The 26572-nt window shown below is 39.3% G+C and overlaps 1 protein-coding gene across 1 annotated transcript in view; it reads right to left on the reverse strand.

Moving 5' to 3' along the window:
* Positions 1-12805: 12805 nt before the first annotated feature.
* jcadb (junctional cadherin 5 associated b) overlaps positions 12806-26572 on the reverse strand; it is a gene marked incomplete at its 3' end in the record, with an annotated part of 25968 nt that continues 12201 nt past the window's right edge. Inside the window, exons 3-4 of the mRNA XM_079820484.1 lie at positions 13295-18756; positions 12806-12840 (exon numbers count right to left, since the gene is read on the reverse strand). Coding sequence (XP_079676610.1) covers positions 12806-12840; positions 13295-18756 — 5497 coding nt within the window. The remainder of the gene's footprint in view (positions 12841-13294; positions 18757-26572) is intronic.

A 26572-nucleotide genomic window follows, 5' to 3' on the forward strand; every position in this document is an offset into this window, starting at 1 on the left:
ACCGGGCCAATATGTCTCGCAAGTTCATTTCAATTAAAAGTGGTTAAATGTTTTTAAAAAGTTATTATTTAGCATTAAAATCAATGTGCAACATACGTTTCAAAAAGACAGGTGTAGTAGGGCTGCACAATTCATTGAATTTGTAATCTGGATTACAATTACGGATGCCACAATTATGTAATCGTTCAATAAAATGTAATTGCAATTACAAAATAAAAGTCCACTTATACTATTCTGTGTGCTTCATGTTTTTTTCTTTCTTTGTACAGGTTAAGTTTTTTCCCCTTTGTTTTATTTTTTAGTTTTAGTATAATTATAATACCATGCATATAAAGAAACCAATGTATATTTTACTTTGTGAGGCTTAATGCTATAGAAAAATCAATAAAAGTTTTACAGGAAGAGTGTTTTCATCTTGTTTATTTTGATATAACAATATGGCAGGCAGTCGCTTCAAACAATGGCATAAAGCTATTCAAATCATCATTCAATGTAAATTGTGATAATCGTAATTAATAATCACAATTACAATTTCAAGGGAATAATCGACAATTATGATTTGTCATAATCGTGCAGCCCTACAGAGTAGCATTTATTAACATGGAATTGTACCATATTTCTTGTACATTTATTTCAATTAAAAGTGTTGAGAATGATAAACATGTATGCACATTTGCAATTTAGAAACTATGAAAAAAAATGGATTTCAATTATAATGTTTATAAAATGCTTTTTTATCATCAGAAAAATAAAAAACTGGTATCACTTTACAATAAAGTCAGTATTAACTAACTAACTAACTAACAAGCTAACAATGAGCAATACATTCATTACATTATTTATTAATCTTTGTTAATGTTAGTTCATAAATATCCAGCTGTTCATTGTTTGCTCGTGTTAGTTTACAGTGCATTAATGTTAACAAATACATTTGATTTTTAATAAAATATTAGTAAATGTTGAAATGAATATTAACTAGGATTAATAAACGCTGTAGACGTATTGTTAATTCATTCATGTTAACTAACTAATGTTAATAATTCAATCTTATTGTAAAGTGTTTCCAAAAAAACCTGAATAATAATATTGCATCAACTGGGGAAAAAAGTGGACATGGGGCTATAGCTGTATTAACTCCGTTATATATTAATGTTGTCTGTTTGGCCTTGAGTGTGGCAGTGAATGCCGACTCATTGCCAGGGCAGATCAGGCTGCAGGTGGGCACAGAGCCCCGCTGGGTGATCTGAACCTCAGTGACTGAACTTTTATGACCAATGTGGATCTCTGACCCGCACACGGTCACGCTGCCGCAGTGTCACTTTCGTACACTTACCCTGTTCGAGCTCACGACAAACATTTACGAAACACCCTTGAATGTTTTTCTCGCAACGGATGACATCTGTTTGTGAACTTTATCATTACACAACTTTATACGCAATGATAACAAAAATAGGCTCCAAATCAAGCCTCACACCAGGTGTTTTTCTTTTCTCCAGGGAATTCATCATTTTAGAAGTATATCCCAAAAGCAAACACAAGCATCCTTTTACTGTATATAACCTAACTAAACATAGGTCTGAATAAGGTGTGTTTAGTTAGGTTATATAAAGTCAAACGATGCTTGTGTTTGCCTTTGGGACATACTTCTAAAATTATGAATTATCTCAGGCATAACATTATGACCGGAGAAGTGAATAACACTGAGCACTGTTGGCACTTTCGGTGGTGGACAGGGGTCAGCATGGACACCTTGACTGGTCTGCGGCTACGCAGCCCCATACTCAACAAAACTATGATGCACTGTGTATTCTGACACCTTTCTATCAGAACCAGTATTAACTTCATGAGCAATTTGAGCTACAGTAGCTCGTCTGTTTGATCTGAACACACGGGCCAGGCTTTGCTCCACATGTGCATCAATGAGCCTTGGCCGCTCCCATGACCCTGTCACCGGTTCACCACTGTTCCTTCCTTGGACCACTTTTGCTAGATAGATACTGACCACTGCAGACCGGGAACACCCCACAAGAACTGCAGTTTTGGAGATACTCTGACCCAGTCATCTAGCCATCACAATTTGGCCCACGTCAAACTCGCTCAAATCCTTACACTTGCCCCTTTTCCCTGCTTCTAACTAGTGTTAGACCGATATATCGGCCGGCCGATATATCGGGCCGATATTTGCTATTTTTACGTGTATCGGCATCGGCCGATACAAGGCTGCTGCATTCGTCAATATTTTTTTCCCTGCATTATTTACAGACAGGCTTCCACAGGCAGCTCTCACCGTCTTCAAACGGTCTTGCTCTCCCTCCCTTGTGCATATTAATCAAAATCAATTGAGAATTAACACGATGGTAAAAGGTCGAAAGACTGAAGTTTCACGTGGAGCATTGGGAGATTTTTTCCTGAATTACAGCTGATGTTGCTCTACAAGAGATTAAGTTAAGTGGACCTACACTCTAAAAAATGCTGGGTTAAAAATAACCCAAGTTGGGTTGAAAATGGACTAACCCATCAATTGGGTTGTTTTAAGCAAACATTTAACCCAACCGCTGGGTCAAAATAACCCAATTGCTGGGTTAGTCCATATTCAACCCAACTTGGGTTATTTTTAACCCAGCATTTTTTAGAGTGTAACCATTAAATGACTAGGTTGTAAATAGTTTTAAGTATAGTATAGTCAGTGTGCACTTTATTATGCTGCTTGCTTGTTGATACTGTGTGCAATAGTGTAATTATTTTATTTATGCTTAAATATTTATTTTCAGAATTTATTTTCACCACTGAACTCTTTTTTTTTCTTGTTCTACCTCACCTGTTTTTACTATTTGTTAAATATAATTTTTTTTAGTTCAATAAAAGTTCCTTTTTAAATTGTAAATTTTAAATTATTATCATCATTATCATTGTGTCATTTTTATGTTGTAAATTGAGGCAGTATCAGCTCCAAATATCGGCTCAAGAAAATCGGCAGCCCGTATCGGTCATCGGCACTAAAAAATCCATATCGGTCGACCCCTACTTCTAACACATCAACTTTGAGGACAAAATGTTCACTTGCTGCCTAATATATCACCCCCCACTAACAGGTGCCGCGATGAAGAGATAATCAGAGTTATTCACGTCACCATAATGCTATGCCTGATCGGTGTGTGTGATATACACACACGCACACACTAAATATCTTATAGATTTTTTTGCTGAAATTTGTTTTCTTGAAATTCACCCATACAGAAAAACTTCAACAGCTTAAAAAGTTGCATGGCAACAGAAATAGATGTGGTAACAAGTGAAGTGACTATATCTAGAAAGTCCTATGAAAAAGATATGAAATGATGGAGCAAATCCCTTCCAAACACATTGTGCACTGAGGAAGAGCGCCATCTGCTGGACAAATCATGCTTCGGCAATAAAAATTAAATGCAATTATAATTCATTTCTCAATTAATTTCTTGGGGTGAAGACTGGGTTATTTACATGGAAAGAAAAGGACAGAAATAAAGATATTGTTAATTGTGCAATCAGTACGTTTTCCTAATTAAATTAAATAACAGGTGTCATGTGACTAATTTAATCCATGACCACCAACATGGATTAAATTAGTCACATGACAAATACACCTGTGCAGACATTGTTTTTATTATACTTCTAGGTATATTGAATGCAAAAGCCAACATTTTATTTGCAAACCAAAATCATTATCTTTGGCAGTGAAGCTGCACCTTGTGTTTAAAACAGCAATGCATCAAAGCGTACCACCCAGGGCTGCATTTCTCGAAAGCATCACAAGCCTAACCATAGAACCATTGCCATCAATGGTCTCTACGATCAACTTAGCTCATGATGCTTTTGAGAAACGCAGCCCAATACCAAGAGCACCAGGGTCATGGAGTGTGAACTGAGACACTTCTCCACTTGTCAATGGCCGGGTTCAGTCCCAGGGTCAAGGTGTTAGTCTTCATGAGCTTTATCCATGTCCACACATGCAGCATGGGACCAGGCAGAGGAAAGCTGATTATTGCCTCTATGGGCTTGGAATGGAATGCTAATGTAAACACACTAGAGATAGACCACATACTGCACTCATTCATGGGGTTTAACTTCAGCTGCTTGACCATAGAGCACCAAAACACATGTGCAGTATTCAATTCAATCGCATGCAATTGTTCGGGCCTGGTCATGTGCTCCCAAGCACATACTGTAGGCTACTGTATGTCCACAAGCAATATGGTTGTTTTACTAATGCGCTTAGAAGATTATAAAATAAGGCATTTACAAGCAGAAATATAAGGACGTTTTTGTTTGAATTTAAACAACAGCACATAGGCTACTTAAACAGCATTAGTATAAATCTATAACCTTAAGGAACCTTATACAAGCAAATCAAGATTTATGTACAATGGTACAAATGGTTTTTGTTCCAATGGTCCAATTGCATCCTCAAAGCATAACAATAAGGCCTATATTACGTCAGCTACTGGCTACCCTGCTAAATAGCATATGTAATCATAAAAACTCATATCAGCATCAGTAATTTCCTTGTCTGAAGTGCTGAAATGTCATCACTGGCTGGAAGTTAGTTTTCATAAAGTCCAGAAATAATGCAACTGTAGGGGTGAGCGGGTGATAAACTAACGCGGCAGGGCAAGTGTTAACATGTCAGCATGATGAAACTTAGTGTATTGACTAGGCCTAGTTGCCATATCAAAACTATATAGAGGGGGAAAAAATGTGCCACTGAACATGCGTTTAATCATAGCAAAAGTACATTTCTTACTGAAGTTCATTTTTAATCTCTGTTTTTCGTGTTTATTTAAAATGAGACAAATCTGATATTATTTTATTCTTATATCTGTTATTTAAGAGTTGAGACAGTTCTTTAATGCTGATCTAACCAGCAGAAGACACGAGCCGGGTTTAAATCCCAGTTGTGCAGTGCCCATATTAGATCTACGCTATTCTATTCGATACTTTTATCAATTCTATTGAGAAACCATGAGAAAAAGTGATAAAGACTGAGAGTCAATGTTCAGAAATTATTAATTATTATTATTATGTTTTGAACTATGCTGTATAACTGTTTCGTGGTGTTTGTTGTCAAACTCAAAACTTTGTTAAATTTTTAAATATTACCAAAAACGCCATTATTTTATATGAAAAAGTTGATAATTGTATTGTATTGACAATATTTTAGTTTGTCTTATATAAAAAAAAATATTATATCAGATTAAATGTTAAGCTGTCATTTGGTCATGTGTGCCCCTTACATCTTACAATGTACCCCACCTATGGGGCATGTTGTCACATTTCACTTTTTATTATTTCGGGGTAAGTTAAATAAAGAAAAAAGTATCCACTGTATAAATGAAACAAAACCATACAATTGTACTAGACGTGTAAAATTAATGCGGAGGGAAATAAATACTCTGAACCCCAAGTGGATTTACACAAACTGAGAAGGTCAAAAAGTGCTAGGCTCTCCTATTCACCAACACACAGTCACAAAGCTTATTCACTTGAGCCTAATTCAACAATGAAACATTTTATACAAGATTATCAACACTTGAAATGTATTTCCTGGAGTTTATAACTCACATAAAGAGAAGACTACGCTACCGTGCATAAACTTAAACAATAATAAATAAATATTACATAAACTATCAATTTACACTCAAGTAGCCTACCAAATAACGATACAAAAGCGACAATAAATGCGTATTCTTACCTTTAAACTGATTTTATGAGCGCGAACACTGCTTTACACTTTATATCGTGTTTTTCGGGGATTCTTTTTCCGTTTGTTTCATTCATACCGTCTGAACCAACAAACTTCAGTCCCGCGGGATCACAGCGTTTGTTGGTATTAATGCCGATCAACACGAGCTCGAGATTTCCGGTGATATCAACCAATGACAGAACAACAATATTTCAATAGGTAGAAGCAGAGGCTACAGTACTCGTCAGTCACACAGGGATATGCTAGTCAAAGGTAAAAATTGCTTATTTTTCAAAGGTATACCTTTGACCTTATTTTTCAAAGGCTACGTATGTTGAATCAGGTTGTCATTTTAATTGAAGCAAGTTGTCACATGTGTTATATGATGTTATTTTATAGGCTATATTTTATAAATTGCAGGTTCTGTTGGCCAAAACATTGCCCATTTTTGTTACCCTTTCCAGTTTTGTTGTTTTATATACTGTTTACGTTAGCCTGAAAATCCAATAAATAGTCTAATATACATTTAAACACAGATATATTGTGGGATGTCATCATAATCAGTGCCATAAACCTACTGTGGGAAATATTCACTTACATAAAAAGTGTAAAAGTTTATTCTTTCATTCATTCATGCAAATTAATGTGCTTTCTCTAAAAGGTCATAACGACCCTTGCCATTGTCATTGTTTTTAAAAGTCAAACTGAGTGTAACTGATGTGGAAACTGACATAATGACTACGTGTTTTGATTAATACAGCTTGATTAGTGAGAGAGAACTGAGTCTGCGAAAGTCAAGAGTTTGTGTGTGTCTGTGTAATGTATCTGTTGGTGATTTTAGCACTTTTCTCAAGCCAGACTCCCACAGTGAGCTGCCAGTTGGACCCAAATGCTGGCAAAACGTATTATCAATGGATCACAACGTTGGCTCAACATTTCATGAATGTAGAGCATTTTTACGAATGAAACATAAAATCCTCTCAGCATGCTCTAGGAGACTTGGAGGATGTCCATCTACAATTACTCTCTCTCTTTTTAGTAACACATAAAACACATTAATAGGCTATTGCAGTTTTAAAATACACAAACATTTAATCATTTTCAACACTTGCCTTATGATTTGAAACCCAATCAGTCAAGCATTTGTGAAAGGCATTGCTTGAAAAATGTTTTTGTGCTTAGTTTTTTTATGTTCTCACTCAACACTCAATAGTTATTGGTCATTTATAGTTACTTTTTAAACATATCAGTACACCATTCCTCTTCTCAAAATGTGCAAATTAAAGGGTAGAGAAGAAAAAAACATATTCAGTAAATATTTTAATGTAAAATGTCATATTTAAATTAGATTTCAACCCATGAAATTATCCCAAAAACAAAGAAAAAATGCGATATACTTAAGAAGAGCAATATTAGAAATGAAATTACATTATTTAAAACAGTTATAAATTCAAATATATTAATCGAATACATGCCTTTGGCCTTGTTCAACATATACAAATGATGTACTTCAAAATATGAACTTTAATAAAGAGGGTTAACTCCAAACATAGATATAACAGATATATAATCACAGCAATTAAATTGTAGAAAATGTTTATTAAATTTGATTTTTTTTTTATCCTTATGTCACATATTTACATTTCAAATGCCTAAAACATTTACAAACATGGAACCAAAAAATTATGTATGCAAATGCAAACCATGATATCCAGAAATGTCCAATGATTTAAAAAAAAAATTAAAAGCATTAAAAATGTAACCCATGACACTCTTGGCATGAAAATGCAACATCTTGTGTTTTTCAAAACAGACAGTGTTATCATTACGACTCCCGTTACAAATGAAAATCGAAACAGTACGATTCAGTGGCTTTTTCACATTGAACTTACTCTGAATGCTACAATGGCAAAAATGCTACATAGTTCATGAAAACAGCTTGAAATCATATAACAGTTATGGCCTTTTTCAGTGAAGTAGGGGACAGATCCTGTCAGTGTGCTACACATCTTACTTTCACTCCAAACGTTAGCTTATCGGACTTGCAAAGAAAGAAAGAAATATTTGGCTGTGTGATCTAAAGACTGTTTACTTATTGATTCATTGATCATTTCTTTATAGAAAAACGTTGGTACGAGCTCATGATGATAACAGTACATGATTCTGAATGGAAGACGTACAAATGCTCAAATAAAATAAGGCCACATTTAGCTTTGAACGGAATCAAGATCAAACAAAGTCACTTTTAATGTTGCAATTTTCAACGTTTCTAGGCAGCTGTGAATGGATGCGCTAAATTTATTGATGTTTATATAAACTGAATGAACATTACAACTATACAAAGCGTCAGATATCAGCTGTGGGCCTTTTTTTCACTTTACTGCAGCCTTCACTACAAAGTCAAAAAGCGAAATCCTGTAGTTCAATGTTCACGGCGAGAGCCCCTAAAATTCGAGAAGCCAAAAAAACGGGACATGCTGCAGGTCTCAATCTCTCGGTTAAACTTGCCCTTTAAGCACTAGAAAATTATATCATTTTCTTATCATTCTATACAGCAACATAATACTGCCAACTTGATCCAAGAGCGAAGAAATTAATAATTATGGTTAAATACAAAATATCTTTTAAAATATTTAAAATATACTTTTATTTTATACATTATGCAGACTGGTTAACAATTTCAATGATAACAAAAATAAGTATTCAGTGAAATGCATTTGTTTTTTTTTTGTTTAAATCACATGGATGGCACTATGACAGGGAAAAAGCAAGCAAACACACACACATGCACGCACACACACACACACTCTTTCACACGCTCGCACGCAACTTTAAACGCTTTTCTGTGAGTGGCATTTGGATAGATGACACTTTAACACGATCCCGCTTCCCAGATTTTTCTACAGCCAATGAGCTTTTGCGTTGGACAATATTGCTCAAGCTTTCATGCATTATGATGTCAGAAAGTATCACATCTCTCCATTCCATAGCATATGGTATCTTAGAAGTTTCATTTTTCCTATATTGTTCCGTACATATCACACATTACCATAGAATATCTTTCACCTAAACTAATCCAAATCATTACATATCTAGAGCTGTCCTCTACTTTGCAACCATCTACGTTTAACCATTAAAATTATCTGTACACGTTTAGCTTGTTCATCGAAACACTCGTGAGCATTTATTGCTTCCCGAAGTTACCTGGGGGTTTAGGGTATAGACACGCAACACTACAGTAGCTAAAGTGTGTCTTTGTGTTCGCATTTGGACCCTGTTTTTTTTTTTAAAGTCTACATCGCCTGAAAATAGTTCCCTCATTTAAAGTCGCACCTGCGTGAAACCTGGGTCACACAACATCATTTAAGGTATTTGATATATCAGACAAACATTCAAAACATGATGCACATTTCGACACTTGAGATATCAAACATTTTGGTGGTGTTTCAAAGTAACTCCTTAGGCTTATCGTTACTGGTGTGTGTTTCAAAAAGGCCACTCGATAGCTAAAAATTCTCTTTGAATCCAATCACGATAAAAATATGTTAACAAGGTGCTTTTAAGGTTGATACATCAAATACTGAAACGCTCATCCAACCCAGGTCTCCTTTTGACCTGCAATACATCACTGGTTTTAATCGTTACAAAGCTCTCCACACTCCACAGGGACATACGTTACAGTGTGCTGAAAAGTTCTGGTAATAGGGCACTATGGGTTCGAACCAAGAGCGATACGGTTTCTTTGATCGATTCGTCGGTAAATGAAAACAGTTCAGAGCCATTGAGCGTCTTCCACCACCTCGTGTGGAACTCCTGATTTGGAGCAGAAGAGCTCAGGTGACACATAAACATGAACAAAACAAAATGAATGAGTAAATAGAACAGTTCTCGTAAAACTGCCATACTGGTTTTGGTAAAGTCAAAAAACAATATATACCAAAATTTAAAAAGCGTTTACAAAACATTCATGTCTGCTCAGACAGAACCACATCGGACAGAAGGGTGACCGCACCCCTTGAAATCACTCCACGAACGGACCACATGTTCCAACAAACGACAAGAGAGTTCCAGGATGTCAACAGAGGAAAGGTGGGCGGGACTGGGGAGGATGGGTAGTAGAGGCTGCCCCCATGGACTGGTTTCATGTTGGACTGGTGAATTAGCGAGGAACATCATGCACGGTGCTGCTTGAACATGGGAAGAGTTATTCAACTGTGTTCCAACCAGATGGGATGGGATGAACGAGACATAAAAGGGAGGATTTCACAAAGAAATGCCGGGTTCATATTTCATCCCAAAATAAATGCATTTGCATAAAGAAAATGAAGCCTATGTTTTCAGGACCATAAGATAATATCTACACTCACCTAAAGGATTATTAGGAACACCTTTTCAATTTCTCATTAATGCAATTATCTAATCAACCAATCACATGGCAGTTGCTTCAATGCATTTAGGGGTGTGGCCCTGGTCAAGACAATCGCCTGAACTCCAAACTGAATGTCAGAATGGGAAAGAAAGGTGATTTAATCCATTTTGAGCGTGGCATTGTTGTTGGAGCCAGATGGGCGGTTTCTGAGTATTTTACAATCTGCTCATTTACTAGGAATTTCAATCACAACCATTTCTAGGGTTTACAAAGAATGGTGTGATAAGGGAAAAACATCCAGTATGCGGCAGTCCTGTGGGCGAAAATGCCTTGTTGATGCTAGAGGTCAGAGGAGAATGGGCCGACTGATTCAAGCTGATAGAAGAGCAACTTTGAGTAAAATAACCACTCGTTACAACCAAGGTATGCAGCAAAGCATTTGTGAAGCCACAACACGCACAACCTTGAGGCTGATGGGCTACAACAGCAGAAGACCCCACCGGGTACCACTCATCTCCACTACAAATAGGAAAAAGAGGCTACAATTTGCACGAGCTCACCAAAATTGGACAGTTGAAGACTGGAAAAATGTTGCCTGGTCTGATGAGTCTCGATTTCTGTTGAGACATTCAGATGGTAGAGTCAGAGTTTGGCGTAAACAGAATGATAACATGGATCCATCATGCCTTATTACCACTGTGCAGGCTGGTAGTGGTGGTGTAATGGTGTGGGGGATGTTTTCTTGGCTCACTTAAGGCCCCTTAGTGCCAATTGGGCATCGTTTAAATGCCACGGCCTACCTGAGCATTGTTTCTGACCATGTCCATCCCTTTATGACCACCATGTACCCATCCTCTGATGGCTACTTCCAGCAGGATAATGCACCATGTCACAAAGCTTGAATCATTTCAAATTGGGTTCTTGAACATGACAATGAGTTCACTGTACTAAAATGGCCCCCACAGTCACCAGATCTCAACCCAATAGAGCATCTTTGGGATGTGGTGGAACGGGAGCTTCGTGCCCTGGATGTGCATCCCACAAATCTCCATCAACTGCAAGATGCTATCCTATCAATATGGGCCAACATTTCTAAAGAATGCTTTCAGCACCTTGTTGAATCAATGCCATGTAGAATTAAGGCAGTTCTGAAGGCGAAAGGGGGTCAAACACAGTATTAGTATGGTGTTCCTAATAATCCTTTAGGTGAGTGTATTTACTATTTCATATATAACTGTATAAAATATATAGTTTCAGCATATTTCCACTGAACATATTGAGAATACATCGGGCTACTGAGAAAAATAGTCTTCATTTTCATTATAATTCCTTAAATCTAAAATATATATATATTTTTTTTTATATGAATTTGGGGCGAATATGAAAAAAATAAACAAAAAAATAGGTCACACTTTATTTTAAGGTGCCGCAGTTGTACTCAGATAAGTTCTGTGTAATGTTAATCTACTACATGTACTTACGTTTATGGTTAGGGTTTGGTTTAAGGTTAGTTACTTGTAATTATGCATCATGTAAGTACATGTAGCAACGTGTAACTATGTCACCTTAAATGAAAGTGTTACCAAAATATACAATTACACTGTAAAGACACCTGGTTAGGACATGGTATTATGATGTGGTTTGTTTAAAGTCGGGAATTAAAGCAATGCGGTTCAGCAAGAGTGCTAGGAGTCACACATATGCTAGCTAGGGATGAGTTAGGGGATGTTGTTCAATAAATAAAGAGTGGTTAAGGTGTAAAAGACAATGAAAATCAATTGTGGTCATAGTAATTAAGAAGTGTAGCACAAGACCTTGAATACAGAGACAAGATGTTGTTGATACTGGTGGGATGATATTGTAAGTGTGATGAAGAATTAAACAAATAGCTCTATTGCTAGTTATTAGCAAACATTGGTGCGCAGAGATAACACTGTCTAGACGATGAAGAAAATGAATGAGGTGTACACAAAGTTAGTGAGAAGAAAAAAAACTATACATGGAGCATGCTAAGATGCGAGGAAGGAAATGGTTTGAAGAAAGATAAAGTTGTGAAGATGATAGATAGAAGAGATTGTAGCTGGTTTCAAAATTCACTGATTGTTCTGTCATACTTTTTGAACAGTCAATACGGTGAGTTTTCTGGTCACACAACAACATTTTCATTGTTGCTGAGTAACACACCAGACAACGTCAAATAAACCGATCTTTTTACGGAAATTGCAGGGAAAGAAGAATGATGAGGATGGTGAGAAATGGGCCATGATCAGAAGCGTAACATATGAAGGATGTGGGGCATACTTGGGAACCTCCTTCTGGCAGTGGAACAGCAACACTTAGAAAGCCAGCAAAGCTGGAACTGAGTGGGCGTGGAGTGGAGTTGATACACAATGCTCTTGTCGGAGTAGAAGGCCATTTCAGATGTCTCAGTGTAGTGAGGTGTTTAAATGTGTTCTGAATGCATGTGAGTGTCTGTATACATGACGATGACTTGGAGTGTTTGTATGTCAGTTTGTGTGTGTATGTTTACGCACAGACATGTATTAGAGAGAGACGCATCGCTCAGTGTCTAATGTTGTGTGTGTGTCTGTGTGTGTGTGTGTAATTGTCTGAGGATGTTTCAATAGCATATGAGGATGAAGGCATTTAGCAGACAGCCAGGTCACAGTGCTGGAGGCTGGCCCTTAGTTGGATGACCTCTGACCTCTAGGGTTCAGCTACGACCTCTCCACCTGGCTGGGCTCCTGTGACTCTGAAAATGCCAACAGAGCAGAAATGCATAACGTAAATAACACTATGTTGGATTCAATTCACTGCAAAAATAATAATAAACAATGGTTGCTTAAATTCTGAGTCAAGTTTGGAAGGTAACAACTTTAGGAGTAGGCCTCCCTCTAGTGGCCATTCAGCATAAACACAACCAGGACTTGTAAAAGTTAGATTCTTTTGTTAAAAAAAAAAAAAACATTGAAATCGGCAAACCCTCATAATTGTACTTTCTCAACCAATTTTTCAAATTATATTAGTCTAATTTTTTTGTAATATTAGTCAATATTAGCATATTAAACAGCACATTTCATTTTGACGCTAAAGTAAAGTGTAGGACATTCTAAAACACTTTACTGTACAAATGTCACCATCAGATTCTACTATCAAATGTTTTCCACAGTCTGGTAAACACAAATGCTGCTGTAATAGTTTCTTACCTTTTAGGGTTGCCTGGTCGTCTTTTGTTTCTTTAGGTTCACTGGTGACTGCAGGGAGTGTGCTGCCTTCTTTATCCTCTAATTTTGTGATGTTTGAAGAATCCTGTGGGCCAGGAAGGGGGCATTGTTCCTCCCTTCCACAATCTCCCCACCTTCCCACCCCCTGCAGTCCATCCCAAGAGTCTGAGCTACGGAGGCTAAGGCGTCTCATTCGTGAGACAGTGTCCACCTCCCTCATGCGGGCAAGTCTCTCCTCTGAGCCATGCCCGGGCGGGGCTGTAAAAAGAGCCTCTATTCTTTGGGAAAGTCCACGGCTCCGTCTATCTACACTTGAAACCTGACCTCCATCTGGACCTTGACTATGGTCCTTATCAATGCCTTCACCAGCAGCAACTTGTGTATGCTCAACTTTGTCAGTGCTAGAGGCTAGACTGCTATGATCTTCACCGAGACCCTGTTCATGCTTAAGCGTTTTTTGTTGTGTGTCCGAATCTGCCTCTTTGTCACCAGTGTCTTGGGTATTTTTATCTAACTCCCAGTCTGAATCATCTGTGCCTTGCCCATCAATCCCACACCCACGCCAACCCCCCAGACCCAGTTTTTCACCACCTCCTTCCGGTCTATCATTGTCTAAACCCCACCTCTCCCCACCAATACCCCATCTTTCAGCATCAAGAGACCGTCTCTCTCTGGACCAGAATCCACCTTGGCCCAAACTTTCCCCTTCCCACCCAGCTCTCTCGCAATCTAACCCTAGAGACAATCTACGGTTAGTGCAAGGTAGCACAGAAAGGGGAAGGTGATCTGGTGGAAATTCAGGACGTAGCTCTGAATCCAAATTTAAATGAGTCCACATTGCAGCCTTATTTGCCCTCAAGATCACATTTGGTTCTTTATTTGCCTCTGAGGCTGTGTCACTCTTTTGCTCTGTTTCATCAGTAACAGGGTCTTTCAGCTCACATTTCTCTTGCTCTGTTTCTGTCTTTTCCCTAGAAGTGTCCTCTTCTGTCACTTTCTCTGTCATTTCAGGTTGTTGGCTTTCAGGTGACTCTGTTTGCTCTGTTTCTGTCTCGTTTACTTCTGAATATTTCTGGACAGTATTGGCAGGATTGTCTGTCATTTCAGTGGCTAAAATGTTGTTCGCTTCATTCTCAACTGACTCACTGCCAGGAACGTCTTTATCACCTTCAACCTTGTTTGACTCATCAAAGTCTACTGCTGAACCCTCTCCTGTAATCAGAGTGGCAATATGCTTTTCAGCTAATGAAAGCTGCATCTGCCAGTCAGCAGGAACCTCTGGGTTAGCCTCTAAACCTGCTTTGTCACCAACTGGCTTTCCGGTTGCAAGGCTACAGAGCACACCCCTGTTATTAAGGAACCTGTTAGTGTGGCTTGGTACCCTCCTAAAGCCTGAGCTTCTTTCATCCCTGAATAATGAGATTGGCTCCTGTCTCACTTCTAATGCTGAAGAACAACATGGCTGCTCAGAATCTACGGGAGGCCTACTAGGTATGGGCACATGCTGTGGGGTTTCGATGCTCATGGCACTTCCTGGTTTGGATTTGACAGAAGCTCGGCTAACGGCCCCAGATTCTCGGGCCATTTGGAGGGTTTGACAGATGTGCTCATAGTCTGGGGGGCTGGTTAGAGTGGAGGCATCTTGCATGGGCTGTCTGTCAGCCCATGGGACCTCGGCTGCCATGGAAGAGGTGGAGGAGGTTTGTGCAGTCAAATCGTCATCTCTTTGGGTCTCTTTGGGGGCTGGGATCTCCAGCTTCACTGATCTGCAGGCTTTGCGTTGGGTTATCTGGGACATGACTGTTTTGTAATCTCTGAAACCTGGTTCTGGTGGGGGAGGAGCAGGACAAATCTCCTCTCTTAGCTGTTTGCTGAAGCTCACACTCTTCCCAGTTGATGGTCGGGAAAAGGCACTTTTCACCTCCCGGTATTCTGGGTCGCTTCCAGGCACCAAGCTTGGCCGAAGAGTGGTTGCAGGAATTCCAATTGGATCTGAAGATAGCCTTGATTTGATGCGGTCAGGGATTTGCATGGAGGAACGGTTGGGAAGGTTATTGCTGGCAGTGCTGAGCTCCAGGATATCTTTATAGGCCTCATTAAGATCCTCAATGCACTGGTCTACACTGGGGCGTTTACTTGCTTGGTCTTGGGCTTCTTTATTGATGGTCTCAAGCTCCTCAATGGCATCCCATGGTCGTCGGCACACTGGCTTCAGCAAGAACTGGCCAAATGCCTCTGGGTTTGGCCCTGAAGCTGACTTTGCCTCTTCAGTCAGATCTGATGGTGGGGATTGAGCCGGGGGCTGGGTTGGTGGTGGGGGTGGAGGTTGAGATGGAGGTTGGGTTGGAGGTGGAGGTGGAGGGTGTGGCGGGGGATGTAATGGGGGTCTGTGAGAACCTGTGCTCTTAGAGAAGGTACCTGTCCGTGAAAAAGCACTGTTGCTGGATGGTTTTAGGCTTTTTTGGCCCTTCATGGGATACCCGTAAGGGGTGCTGGGGTCAGGACCTCCTGAAGTCGGTGGAGCTGCTGGAGTCGGTGGAACTGATGGCACTGATGGAACTGATGGAGCCGTCAAAGCCCCAAGAGCCCCTGGGGCAGCCCCTGGAGCCACTGATGTTGTTTCAGCAGTAGCTGTTACCTCTGGGGCAGCAGGAGCATCTTGTGCTTCTGTATTGGCGGGACCTGGATTTGCATTGCTCTTTGTGGGCTCAGGGCTCGTTTGGGTCTCCTGGTCACGGTACTGGTCCCCTGGCCAAGCCCCAGAATACCTTCGAAGCTCATCATGTGGATTTGGCTTAATGATCCTAGAGCGTGAGTTCCTTCTGCGATGAGCTCTTCTTGTGGCTATGCTACTGGAGCCACTGCCAAGTGTGAGTGCTTGTAGCTCCAAGTCAGTGGAGGTGGTGGATGTGCTTTTGAGGCTTTGGTTTGGCAGGGAGCTGAGGGTGTTGCTGTTTTCGCTGGAGGAGCTTGGTGGAGGAGGAGGAGGAATTGGAGGAGAGTCTGGTTCTTTCTCTTCGTTGTTGTTTTGATCTCGAGATTTTGCACTGGACTGCGAAAGTGGCACAGACACGAGGCAGAAGATTGTCTCACTGAGCTTCTTTTTCACACTCTTTTTCTCGGGTTCCTGGACTGGTTCCATCTTTACAGTTGACACACTCTCTGAGGAACCTTTATCCACAGCCTTACCCGACTTGTCAGTGATTTTCTCAGTTTTTGTCTGGTCTGTACTGCTATCTCCTTTTGCCTGCTTTTCAGACTTAATCAACTTGTCAGTGAATTTCTCAGATTTACATTGTTTTTCTAATATTTTATCTGCTTTAAGTTGTTTTTCTAAAATTCTATCGATCTTCAAGTGCTTCTCTAAGAGTCTTTCAGCTTTGCTTTGCTTGTCTGAAATTCTATCTGCTTTTATGGGCTTTTCAGGGATTTTCTCTGCCTTGACTTCAAGCTTAATTTGTTTGTCTGTATATCTGTCAGCCTTGACTTGATCTGGGGTCCTGTCTACCTGTATCTGATCAGTTAATCTTTCCACCTTTATTTGTTTGTCTGTAAACCTGTCTGGCTTTACTTGATCTGTAGGCTTATCCAATTTGATTAGGTCTGTAACTCGATCTGTTTTCACTTGCTCTGTTACTTTGACTTGATCTGTTCTTGTCTGTTCAGCACATCTCTCGACTTTGACCGGCTCTGTTACTCTCTCAACCTTGACTTGGTCAGTGACTCTGTCAGCTCTAATCTGCTGGTCTGTACTTCTGTCTGTTTTAATGATTGGTTGCAGGGGTCTGGGCTGAAACGCTATGGGGTACTTGGCACAGCTCTGGTCAGATGCTACAGTTTCACTGCCCTTGTTCATCCCCTTGTGCCAGCGGTTAGTATTCTCCTGTTCAGTGAGAGCCGGTTTGTTAGTGTCCGTGCTAAGACTCGGTCCCTGTGAAGGGAGAAAGGCACTATCATGTGTGGATTGTCCTAAAGTTGCAGCGCAGGGAAGCTCTTTGTTGACGTGTCGGATCTTGTCCGCGTCTGTGAGCGAGTTTCCACAGGGCCCCCCTGAGACATGCCTGATGCGCGGGTCATCAAATGGGACATACTGCACGAGTCCTGGACGGCTAGGTATGACAGGCCCTGGATGCACAGGCCTTCTCGGAACTACTGCCATGCTCCTGTCTTCACGCCGTTCGGACCACGACAATCCTGAAGTCCTGGAAAACCACTGGCCCATCTCAGCACTCACAGGCTCACGTTTCCAGCGGACAAGAGCAGAATCTGCTCTGTAGTTCTGTCCACTCCTGGGTGGCAGGAATCTCCTGTAAGAGGGGGGTGGGATGTAACCAGGGGGCTCCATGCCAGTCAGTTCATGGTAAAACAGATCTGCCCTATATGCTTCTGGTCTCAGGAGCTCTGCACTTTGGGAGTAACAAATGGACCGGTCTCGTAGCAGTTCTGAGCTCTGAGAGTAACAAAGGGATCGATCCCTTAACAGGTCGGCACTATGCGAGTGGCTGAAAAAACGATCACGCAATAGTTCCGCACTCTGAGAATGTCTGACAAATCTGTCTCTTAGTGGTTCAGCACTTTGTGAGTGGCTCACCAAGCGTTCTCGAATTGGCTCTGCGCTCTGTGAGAAGCAAATGGACCGATCTCTTAGAGGCTCTGCACTTTGAGAATAACAACCAGACCGGTCTCTGAATGGTTCAAAACTCTGAGAGAACAACACTGAACGGTCTCTGGGTTTGGACACAGGTTCAGAGGACAACGTTTCCCAGCTCCCCCTGTTTTGCTGGTGAGTCTCATAAGACGGGGGCTTGACGGGGCGGCTGAACCGTGGCTTTGGTACAACTGCAGAAGGAGTATGACTTTGTGTCTGACCACTCCACCTCTCCCCTGCTTGCCATTCACTATGGTATCGACCATATGGAGCAGAGCTGTTGCTTCTTTGTGTAGGGGGCTGATTTGGGGCACCAGTTTGAGGCAGATCTCCATAGTGAGGATCCTCAGGGGAAAGGACTCGAGGGAGCGACTGGGACTTAGCTCGCACTGTGGTGGACACACTGCCCTCTGCTGGTCGCAGGCGGTGTTGCTGCTCCTGAGACCAATGTTCAGCCTCCCCATCTGACAGCTGCCGGCCCAAGCCCACTGCAGGGCGCCACTCCTCTGTGCCCAGGCTCTGGCATTTTCTCTCTCCAGTCACGCGTAGGGTCTCTGGGCCTGAGTCTATTGGTTCCCGTATCCATGGGGCTTCCTCCCAGCGTACCAGTGGTCTCTCAGCTCTCAACTCCTCAACAGCTAGCACTGGACCTCGCCATAATCCTCCAGACACCCTGAGCTCCCTGGGATCAGCATAGTCCAATAGAGCACTGAAGTCCTGTCCCCTCCTTCTCCAGAATGAAATATCTCGCTCATCTGCATGTTCAGAGTACGTCAGGCTGGGAGCATCATAAAACCTTGCAACAGAGACAAAAACAGATCATTAATTAAAGAAGAACTTTTGTTGTTAAATTTTCAAACACTTTGACAATGACTCCATAAAACTTTGCAATTAATTACTTTCGCTACCACAGCTGCTTTTTAATAATGAAAAAGCCTCACTTTTGTGGCATTTTTACATATTTAAATACAACATGGTGCTATTCTAGGAATCAGAAATTGTATCTTTACTGTTACAAAGGTCACAGAACTGAACAAAATTATATTCATATAGTCAAGAAAACCAGAATGGCTCTAATACTATGGGTTACTTTATGTCAGATATGTCAAAGTTGACAATGGGCTTAGAATAGGCAAATTAGATAGTAAAACAGTTTTACCAATTTGTAATTTTGCAGATATTTTTATATTGGCAATAACAGCCAATAACAAAATTATCTGAAATCTGCCAACAATTAATGCTGCTTAACAACAATGACAGAGATAAACTTTTATATGCATTATCATTTTATGTAGACATAATACAATCAATCAGTCATAAAAGGAAATCTAAACTGAATAAACAATTAAACAATTCGCTAATTTATATTTGCTCCATCAAAAAAAAATATCACTATGGCTGTCAACAACATTGAAAGCATGCTAGTAACAAAATAATAATAGACATAAAAAAGGTTTGAAAAGTTTACATGTTCTGCACTGTGATAAGTTATATTCCAGCTAAAACGATTTTAAACTTGGCTTAAAATGTTTTGCCAAGGCCACTGTCCTGCAGAGTTTAGCTCCACTCCTGATCAAACTCACCTGCCTGCACCCTAAAAAAAAATGGTGCAATATGGCACTAAAAGTGGTTCTTGGCTCGTAATCATAGGGGAACCACTTTTGGTGCTATATAGCACCATATCTTGACAGGTTCTGTATATGGTAGCGGTGCTATATAGAACCGTCATAACTCAGTAATTTAAAGAACCGATGAAGAACCGCTGAAGAACCACTTAATCACCAAGATTTGGTGCTATACAGCACTTAAAGTGGTTCCCCTATGATTACGAGCCAAAGAACCCCTTTTAGTGCTATATATTAATATATAGCACCATTTTTTACAGTATGTAGCCTTCTAGTAATCTTGAAGACATTAATTAGCAGGTTCAGGTGTGTTTGATTAGGGTTGGAGCTAAACTCTGCAGGACAGTGGCCCTCCAGGACTGGAAGTGCCCATCCCATCCCTGCCCTAACCTTACCCACAACTCTATCTACACTTCTAAATGCACCAAGCACTTGGGACAGATTCAATATACATAGATAAATACATAGATAAACCTTGAAAAACAATATTTTATATACAGTACATATAGACTTTTCTACAGACGTTTTCAAGCAAGCATCATCAAGCCAAGCTGACAATATTTAATTTCCTGTTAACTTTTATTCAACATCAACATTAAAGACAAGAAAGAATAGGACCTAAGATGGTTCCTTGGGGGATTCCTATTTTTTTTTCTGGGGGATGGCATTTTACAGTACTATGTGATTTATGCGATGGTTTCTGAGAGTTAAATCAGATACTTATTGACTAGGCTAGTTGACTTATTCATCTAACAATTATAGATTAATCTACACATTAACACAGACTTTTTGTAATAAATAAAACATTCTAGAGATGCACTGGTCGACCGACCGGACATCAATTGGAACCGAACGTTTTTTTGCTCCAAAAACACGTTTTGTTTTGTTTTTTGTTTGGTCTGTAATAAAGCAAATAAACTACAAAAAATAAATTTGCTTAAAGAAAAAAACTGGCAACTAGTATCTGAATCAGCCCATTTGCTTATATAAAAAAAAGCAGAATCGGCCATTAAAAATCATGATCGGTGCATCCCTAATGTTTTCCACTTAAAAAAATCAGTCAGTCAAATTTAGTGATAAACACTGGCAAAAAAATTTAACAAAAAAGAAAAAACCTTATAAAACTTTCTGCAGACCAATCAAAGGAAGTACCAAAGTATTTAATTTAGTCTGTTTAGTATAATGACAAATAAAACACTTTTGCTGACTAAAAAGGTTTGTGTTTTGCATAACTCAGATGTGCATTCACTGTCACATTATGCACACACAAAATGCACCTCTGGGCGAGTTATAGCTGTGATTACATTCACATGGCCGATTCCTTTCAGATTACATCAATGTTGCCAGTCTGGATTTTTGTGATAAATCACAGTGAAATGGATTAGGCAACAACATGAAATGTGAATGAAATCTATTTGAATTCGTTTATATTAGGACAGTCTTCAACAGCAGCACACACGTGGCATGACATCCACTCAGACATACTGTATTTGGGCACATGTCAGCTGGTAATGTGATGAACTACACCCATGTGAACTTGTTGGGAACTGACTGAACATCAACTATACCTACAGTATATCACCACAAGCAAGCACTGGTTAAGATCGATGCAAAGATGGCTCTGAAAAGTAGTTTGCAAATACCACTTGGTTTGATCATTTCTTTAATGCAATGGTGTTCATACATTTTTAATTGTGACCAAAGTGCCCAGATACTTTTACAGCGCCCAGCCACTGTTTATGTTACAGCAGAATATTTGAGCCATATACATGGATGGAACATTGCATAGAAAATAATGATAACCCAAAATAAAGCTGTTAATAATATGCAATATTAGTGTCAACGTAAAATAAATGTTAAATGCTTTGATGTGTCACTTAAGGGCACTTTTGCCAAGATTATTGTTCAAACTGATTCTTATCTTAAAAATGCTACCTTCAGAAGATGCATTGCAAGGAAGGAAGGAATCAAGGTATGTTCTATTCCATGACAGTTAAGCTAAAAAAGAAACATGGAGTCTTGTTGCGCTTGGTGGTCAGTTTGTGTGTAAATGTACGTTTTTGACCGTTTTCCACTTTTGATGTAATTTCTAGTGAGAAATTCCTAATTAAATATTCGCTTAGTTTTCACCAAGGCTCTCTCTATTCTCCTGTAGATCACTAAACCGGTCCTCTACCTCAGAAGTCTGTCCGAAATCAGTTTTGTGAGGTAACTTTGTGTGCAAACGCTGCCTGCAAACTGTCATTTCCTAATAGGGCAGCGAGGCAACAAGTCAGCTGCCTAAGATGACTAGCCTAGACTAAAATACATGTTTGAGCTTTTTTAACTTAAAGCAACTTGCACTGACGTATCTTTAAAAAAAAATCTTGTTTTGTCTCAAGATGCACACCAGTAATTATAAAAGCTACTTAAATGCCCTAATTGAACTAAGGCCTAATTCTGGCTTAATCTAAGCCCTGTCTATGAAACCAGGCCTATATGTTTTATGCACAAAACCAGCCTATATTGGACCGAAATTCCAGAATCGTTAGCAAGCTGACCTAGATAGCACTGTGAATGTTTAATAAGTTGTAAATGGATGGGACACTAAATATCATTCCGGCTTTAATACGATTTCCCCAATAAAAAGGCAAGAACCTGGTGCCCTCTATGATTCCTGTTCTTTCCGGCAACAAAGCGTAAACGATGACAAAAATGTGAATTTGTGAAAACGGTGGTCGTGTCCGAAATCGCCCGTTATACCCTTACATTTATTTGAGGGGACAGCCATTTTTAGTGGTGTCCGAAACCATAGTGGGCATTATCGAGTGCACTCATTCACTCCCACAATACAACCGCTCAATGGCTAGAGAATACCCATAATGCACTGTGAGGGTTGAATGAATTCCCGTCTGACCAGGAGATGGCACCCGCAGCTGAATCATCCATCCATCCATTTTCCAAACCTCTGGTCCAATGTAGGTACAGCGTATAAATCATACAGGTATAAATTCCTTTTTTTCTTGATTATTATATTGTTTAATTAAGGTTTATACATGATAGTTTCCATGAAAGAGTTCAAGATCAATTTATCATTACTACTAGAGCTGCCAACTTTTGCCAACTTTCAAATGACTATTATGCTGCGTTCACACCGAACACGAATAGAGTGTCTGGCGCGAGTGATTTCCATGTTAAGTAAATGGTAAGGTGCGTTGACACGCGTCTGGAGGTCCTGTGGTGCGATAGACGCGTTTCGCGCGGCATGATGGACGCGATTCCGCCTCATTCGAGTGACCTGGGCGCAAATTGAGGGTCTTGCGTGATACGTTATGCGCGAGTGGTGATTTTTGTGCATTCACGCGTTTGAAGCGAATTCGCCTCTGTTCGCGGCAATTTTTTTATATTTATTAAAAAATATATATTAAGCATTAATAGCCACACAAATGTGGTCCAGGCAACTCCTACATTATCTTCACTGCATGTATATTTAAATATCCTTAAAAAATAAAGTTATGAAACTTCTCTTTGCACGTCACTTTACCATGTGACAGCAGCAAGCAGGCTCCTCATTGGTTAACGCGGCGCGAATTGATGCCAAAGTTCAAATTTTTCAACTCGGGCGTCAGACGTAAATTCGCTTCAAATTCGCGTGAATGCACAAAAAGTCCCACTCACGTGTATTGCGCAAGGCGCTCAATTTGCGTCCAATTCACGTCATCGCGAGGCGAAATCGCGTCCATCGCGCCGCACGAAACGCGTCTATCACGCTGCAGGACCTCCAAACGCGCGTCAACGCGCCTTTCCATTGACTTAACATTGAAATCACTCGCTCCTGACGCTCTATTCGCGTTTGGTGTGAACGCAGCATAAGACTTTTTCAGGTGAGAATGTAGTTGTTTAAAGCTCAAATCTGTGGTTTATTTATAAAAAGATAATCTTGTGTTTTTGGAGTTGTGAGATCCAGGCGATCACCGGGCGCTCAGCGCTCATTAACCCGGCGAGAGCAGCCTTTCCTCGGCTAGTCCTTCTGACGTTTGCCGCTGGCTCTGATGTCCTGTAGTGGTTCGTCTTGTGTGGATCTAACAGGCGATCTTTGGTGTCATGAATCTATAATTTGTTGTCTGCCAAATCGTTTTGACTGAGGGAAAAGAGAAGTTTCATAACTTTATTTTTTAAGGTAAAAAATACATGCAGTGAAGATAATGTAGGAGTTGCCTGGACCACATTTGTGTGGCTATTAATGCTTAATATATATTTTTTAATGAAAATGAAAAGAGGCAGCGGGTGTTTTATGACATATTTCTCCTGGAGCGCCTTTAACGCACGTCTATTTAGCTTCAAACACTCAATTTATACGCGTGTCCAATTCGCTGTGTACTCGCGAATGGATTCAAAATGTTCAAGCGTCCAACTAGACGCGGTAGACGCGATTTTGACGCTCTATTCGCGTTTGGTGTGAACACAGCATTAGACCGCAAGCACAAACTATGCAAAAGCGGCAGCCTTTCCGGCACGCTCAGTGTCCAAATTCACTCACTCGTTTTCATTCACTCACTCAAGTGGACTGTATTAGTAATGTAGCGAATAGTGAATGAGGGTATAGAGGGCATTTTAAATGTGTTCATTCTATAGGCGAATAGTGTTTCTTTACAAAGTAACATTGCCAACTACTGGCCTGGCATGCAGTGTTTTTAATCGATTTCACGGATCACGGATCGTTTTGACATTAAAAAACTTTAACTTTACCGTTTTTAGTACAACGTTGTCATGTAAACGTACCCTAAGTGTAAAGAGCCACTCACATTAAGAATGATAATTGGGTTGTTGATGTGGCATGGCATTTTCACATAGGTGTGATATGTGAAATATATATTATATATATATATATATATATATATATATATATATATATATATATATATATATATATATATATATATATATATATATATATATATATATATATATATATATATATATATATATATATATTATATATATATATATATATTATATATATAATACATATATATAATAAGTATATTCATAATTTAAAATGCAGTAAATGGTTAAACATTTCTTTGTTTTACATGGACCTGTTGTTATAAAAACTGCTTTGTCTTTAAAAAATTTAGCCAAATCTACAAAATTGTCCTATGTGTGACTGTCTCAAGCATGGTTCAATAAATTACAACTTATATAAATTAAAAAGAAAAGCATAAAAATGTTAATAAATACCTCAGGCATAATTTTACAAGTGTCTATTTTAGTAAATGACACTTTTTTTTCATCCATATATTTCTAAAAAAGTAGGAACTTGATACATTTTGTCCCTGAAAACCATGTCCAATTTTAAATCGGACAATTCCACTGACAAGTTTAATTAGTTGAAGGACCCCATTCAAGGTCATGTTACTGTGAAGTCCATTGCTGAATCCGAAATCGCCCCCTAAACCCTCACTCACTATTCCCTACGTTAGTCCACTAATATAGTTCACTTGAAGGAGTGAATGAAAACGAGTGTGTGAAGTCGGACAGTCGTTGAGCGTAAATTGGCTGTACACTCGTTATTGCGGTGCAAAAGGGGATTGCATGAGTGCACTCAATAACGTCCACTACGGTTTCAGACACCACTACAAATGGCTGTCCATTTATAGGCGGCGATTTTGGATTCAGCCCATGACGTGCACATGGGAAGATTTTGTCTCAGAATTGTTCAAATATTTAACTTTTTTGGAACCACTATAAAAGTGTAATTTCTGTTGTCCTTTGGATGTGACTCCCCTATATTCTCAATTATTTCTGTCACACCATAGGACACATTTCAGTAAAAATGTTCAAAAAACAGTGAAAGAATTGACAAAGTTAGTGACCCCTTATATTTTCTCAAAACATTAGACTTCACACTACATAACAATATGCATTTTTTTCTTAAAAACTGGTGTTTTACAAAAAACAATTTACAGCTTATTTGTCAAGTACCCAATTATAATAATGATTTAATGTTTTTATCGTTCATCAGCAGAATTTTTTTTAGAAAAAAGTGATTCCAACTTTTGTGTCTGTGACATTTCAATTATAGTTGTGATATGGACTTCCCTGTTCTCAAAGAATTAGAAAGTGTATTAAAAGGTTTTTGGTGAGAACACCCCTAAAACATACGGAGTGTCTATTCACACCAAATGCAAATAGCGTGCCTTGTTGGCAAGTGCTATTCGCTCTAGCTCCGCCTAACAATGCCTGGTTGGGCCAAACAACATTTAAAAATTTTCAGTGGCGCAGTTGGCACAAATATCGATTTCGATCTTGATTCAGTGTCAATTCATATGCATATAGCCCACTGTACATAACAAAAAATACGTTTGCCTTAGCACTATTTTAAACGTTTCTTGGGTTAAATTGTATGCGCTTGAATTCCTTAATATTCACTTGTGTGTGCTTATATAAGCATCATTAAAAATATTAGGATGGAAGTTATTAACGTTTTAAAATGTCACATTTAAAGAAATCTAGTGTTTGATCAAATCTAAATATTTATTAAAATGCAAAACCTAAAAATAAGTAAGCAGTTATGATCTGCAATACTTTTTTGAGCAACTAGACTAGATACATGTATTAAAGAGCCATACAGGCACCTGGTGGGTAATGGCATTACAAATGAAAATTATTAATTTTCTAGCCACAACATGACAATTTGCCTCTTTGAATTGGAATTCTCTATTTTAACCTTAATTACTATACTAATTGTAATATAAATAATAACAAATATTAGAAGAAAAATATTTTAAGTGGTCATTAATTGACAATAATTATTGCACAAATAGTATTTAGTACCAAAAGATCTCCTCAAAACATTCAATAAATATTATTGAACTAAAATATAGAACATTTATTTAATTGAAAAATGTTTAAGGCAGTGTTTCCCAACCTTTTTTCGGTCATGGCACCCTTTGAAAATGTTCTTCATTTTGTGGCACCCCCTCGCATACGTTACGCTAGAGGTGT

This window comes from Gobio gobio (assembly GCF_949357685.1).
Source record: "Gobio gobio genome assembly, chromosome: 6".
Taxonomy (NCBI): Eukaryota; Metazoa; Chordata; class Actinopteri; order Cypriniformes; family Gobionidae; genus Gobio; species Gobio gobio.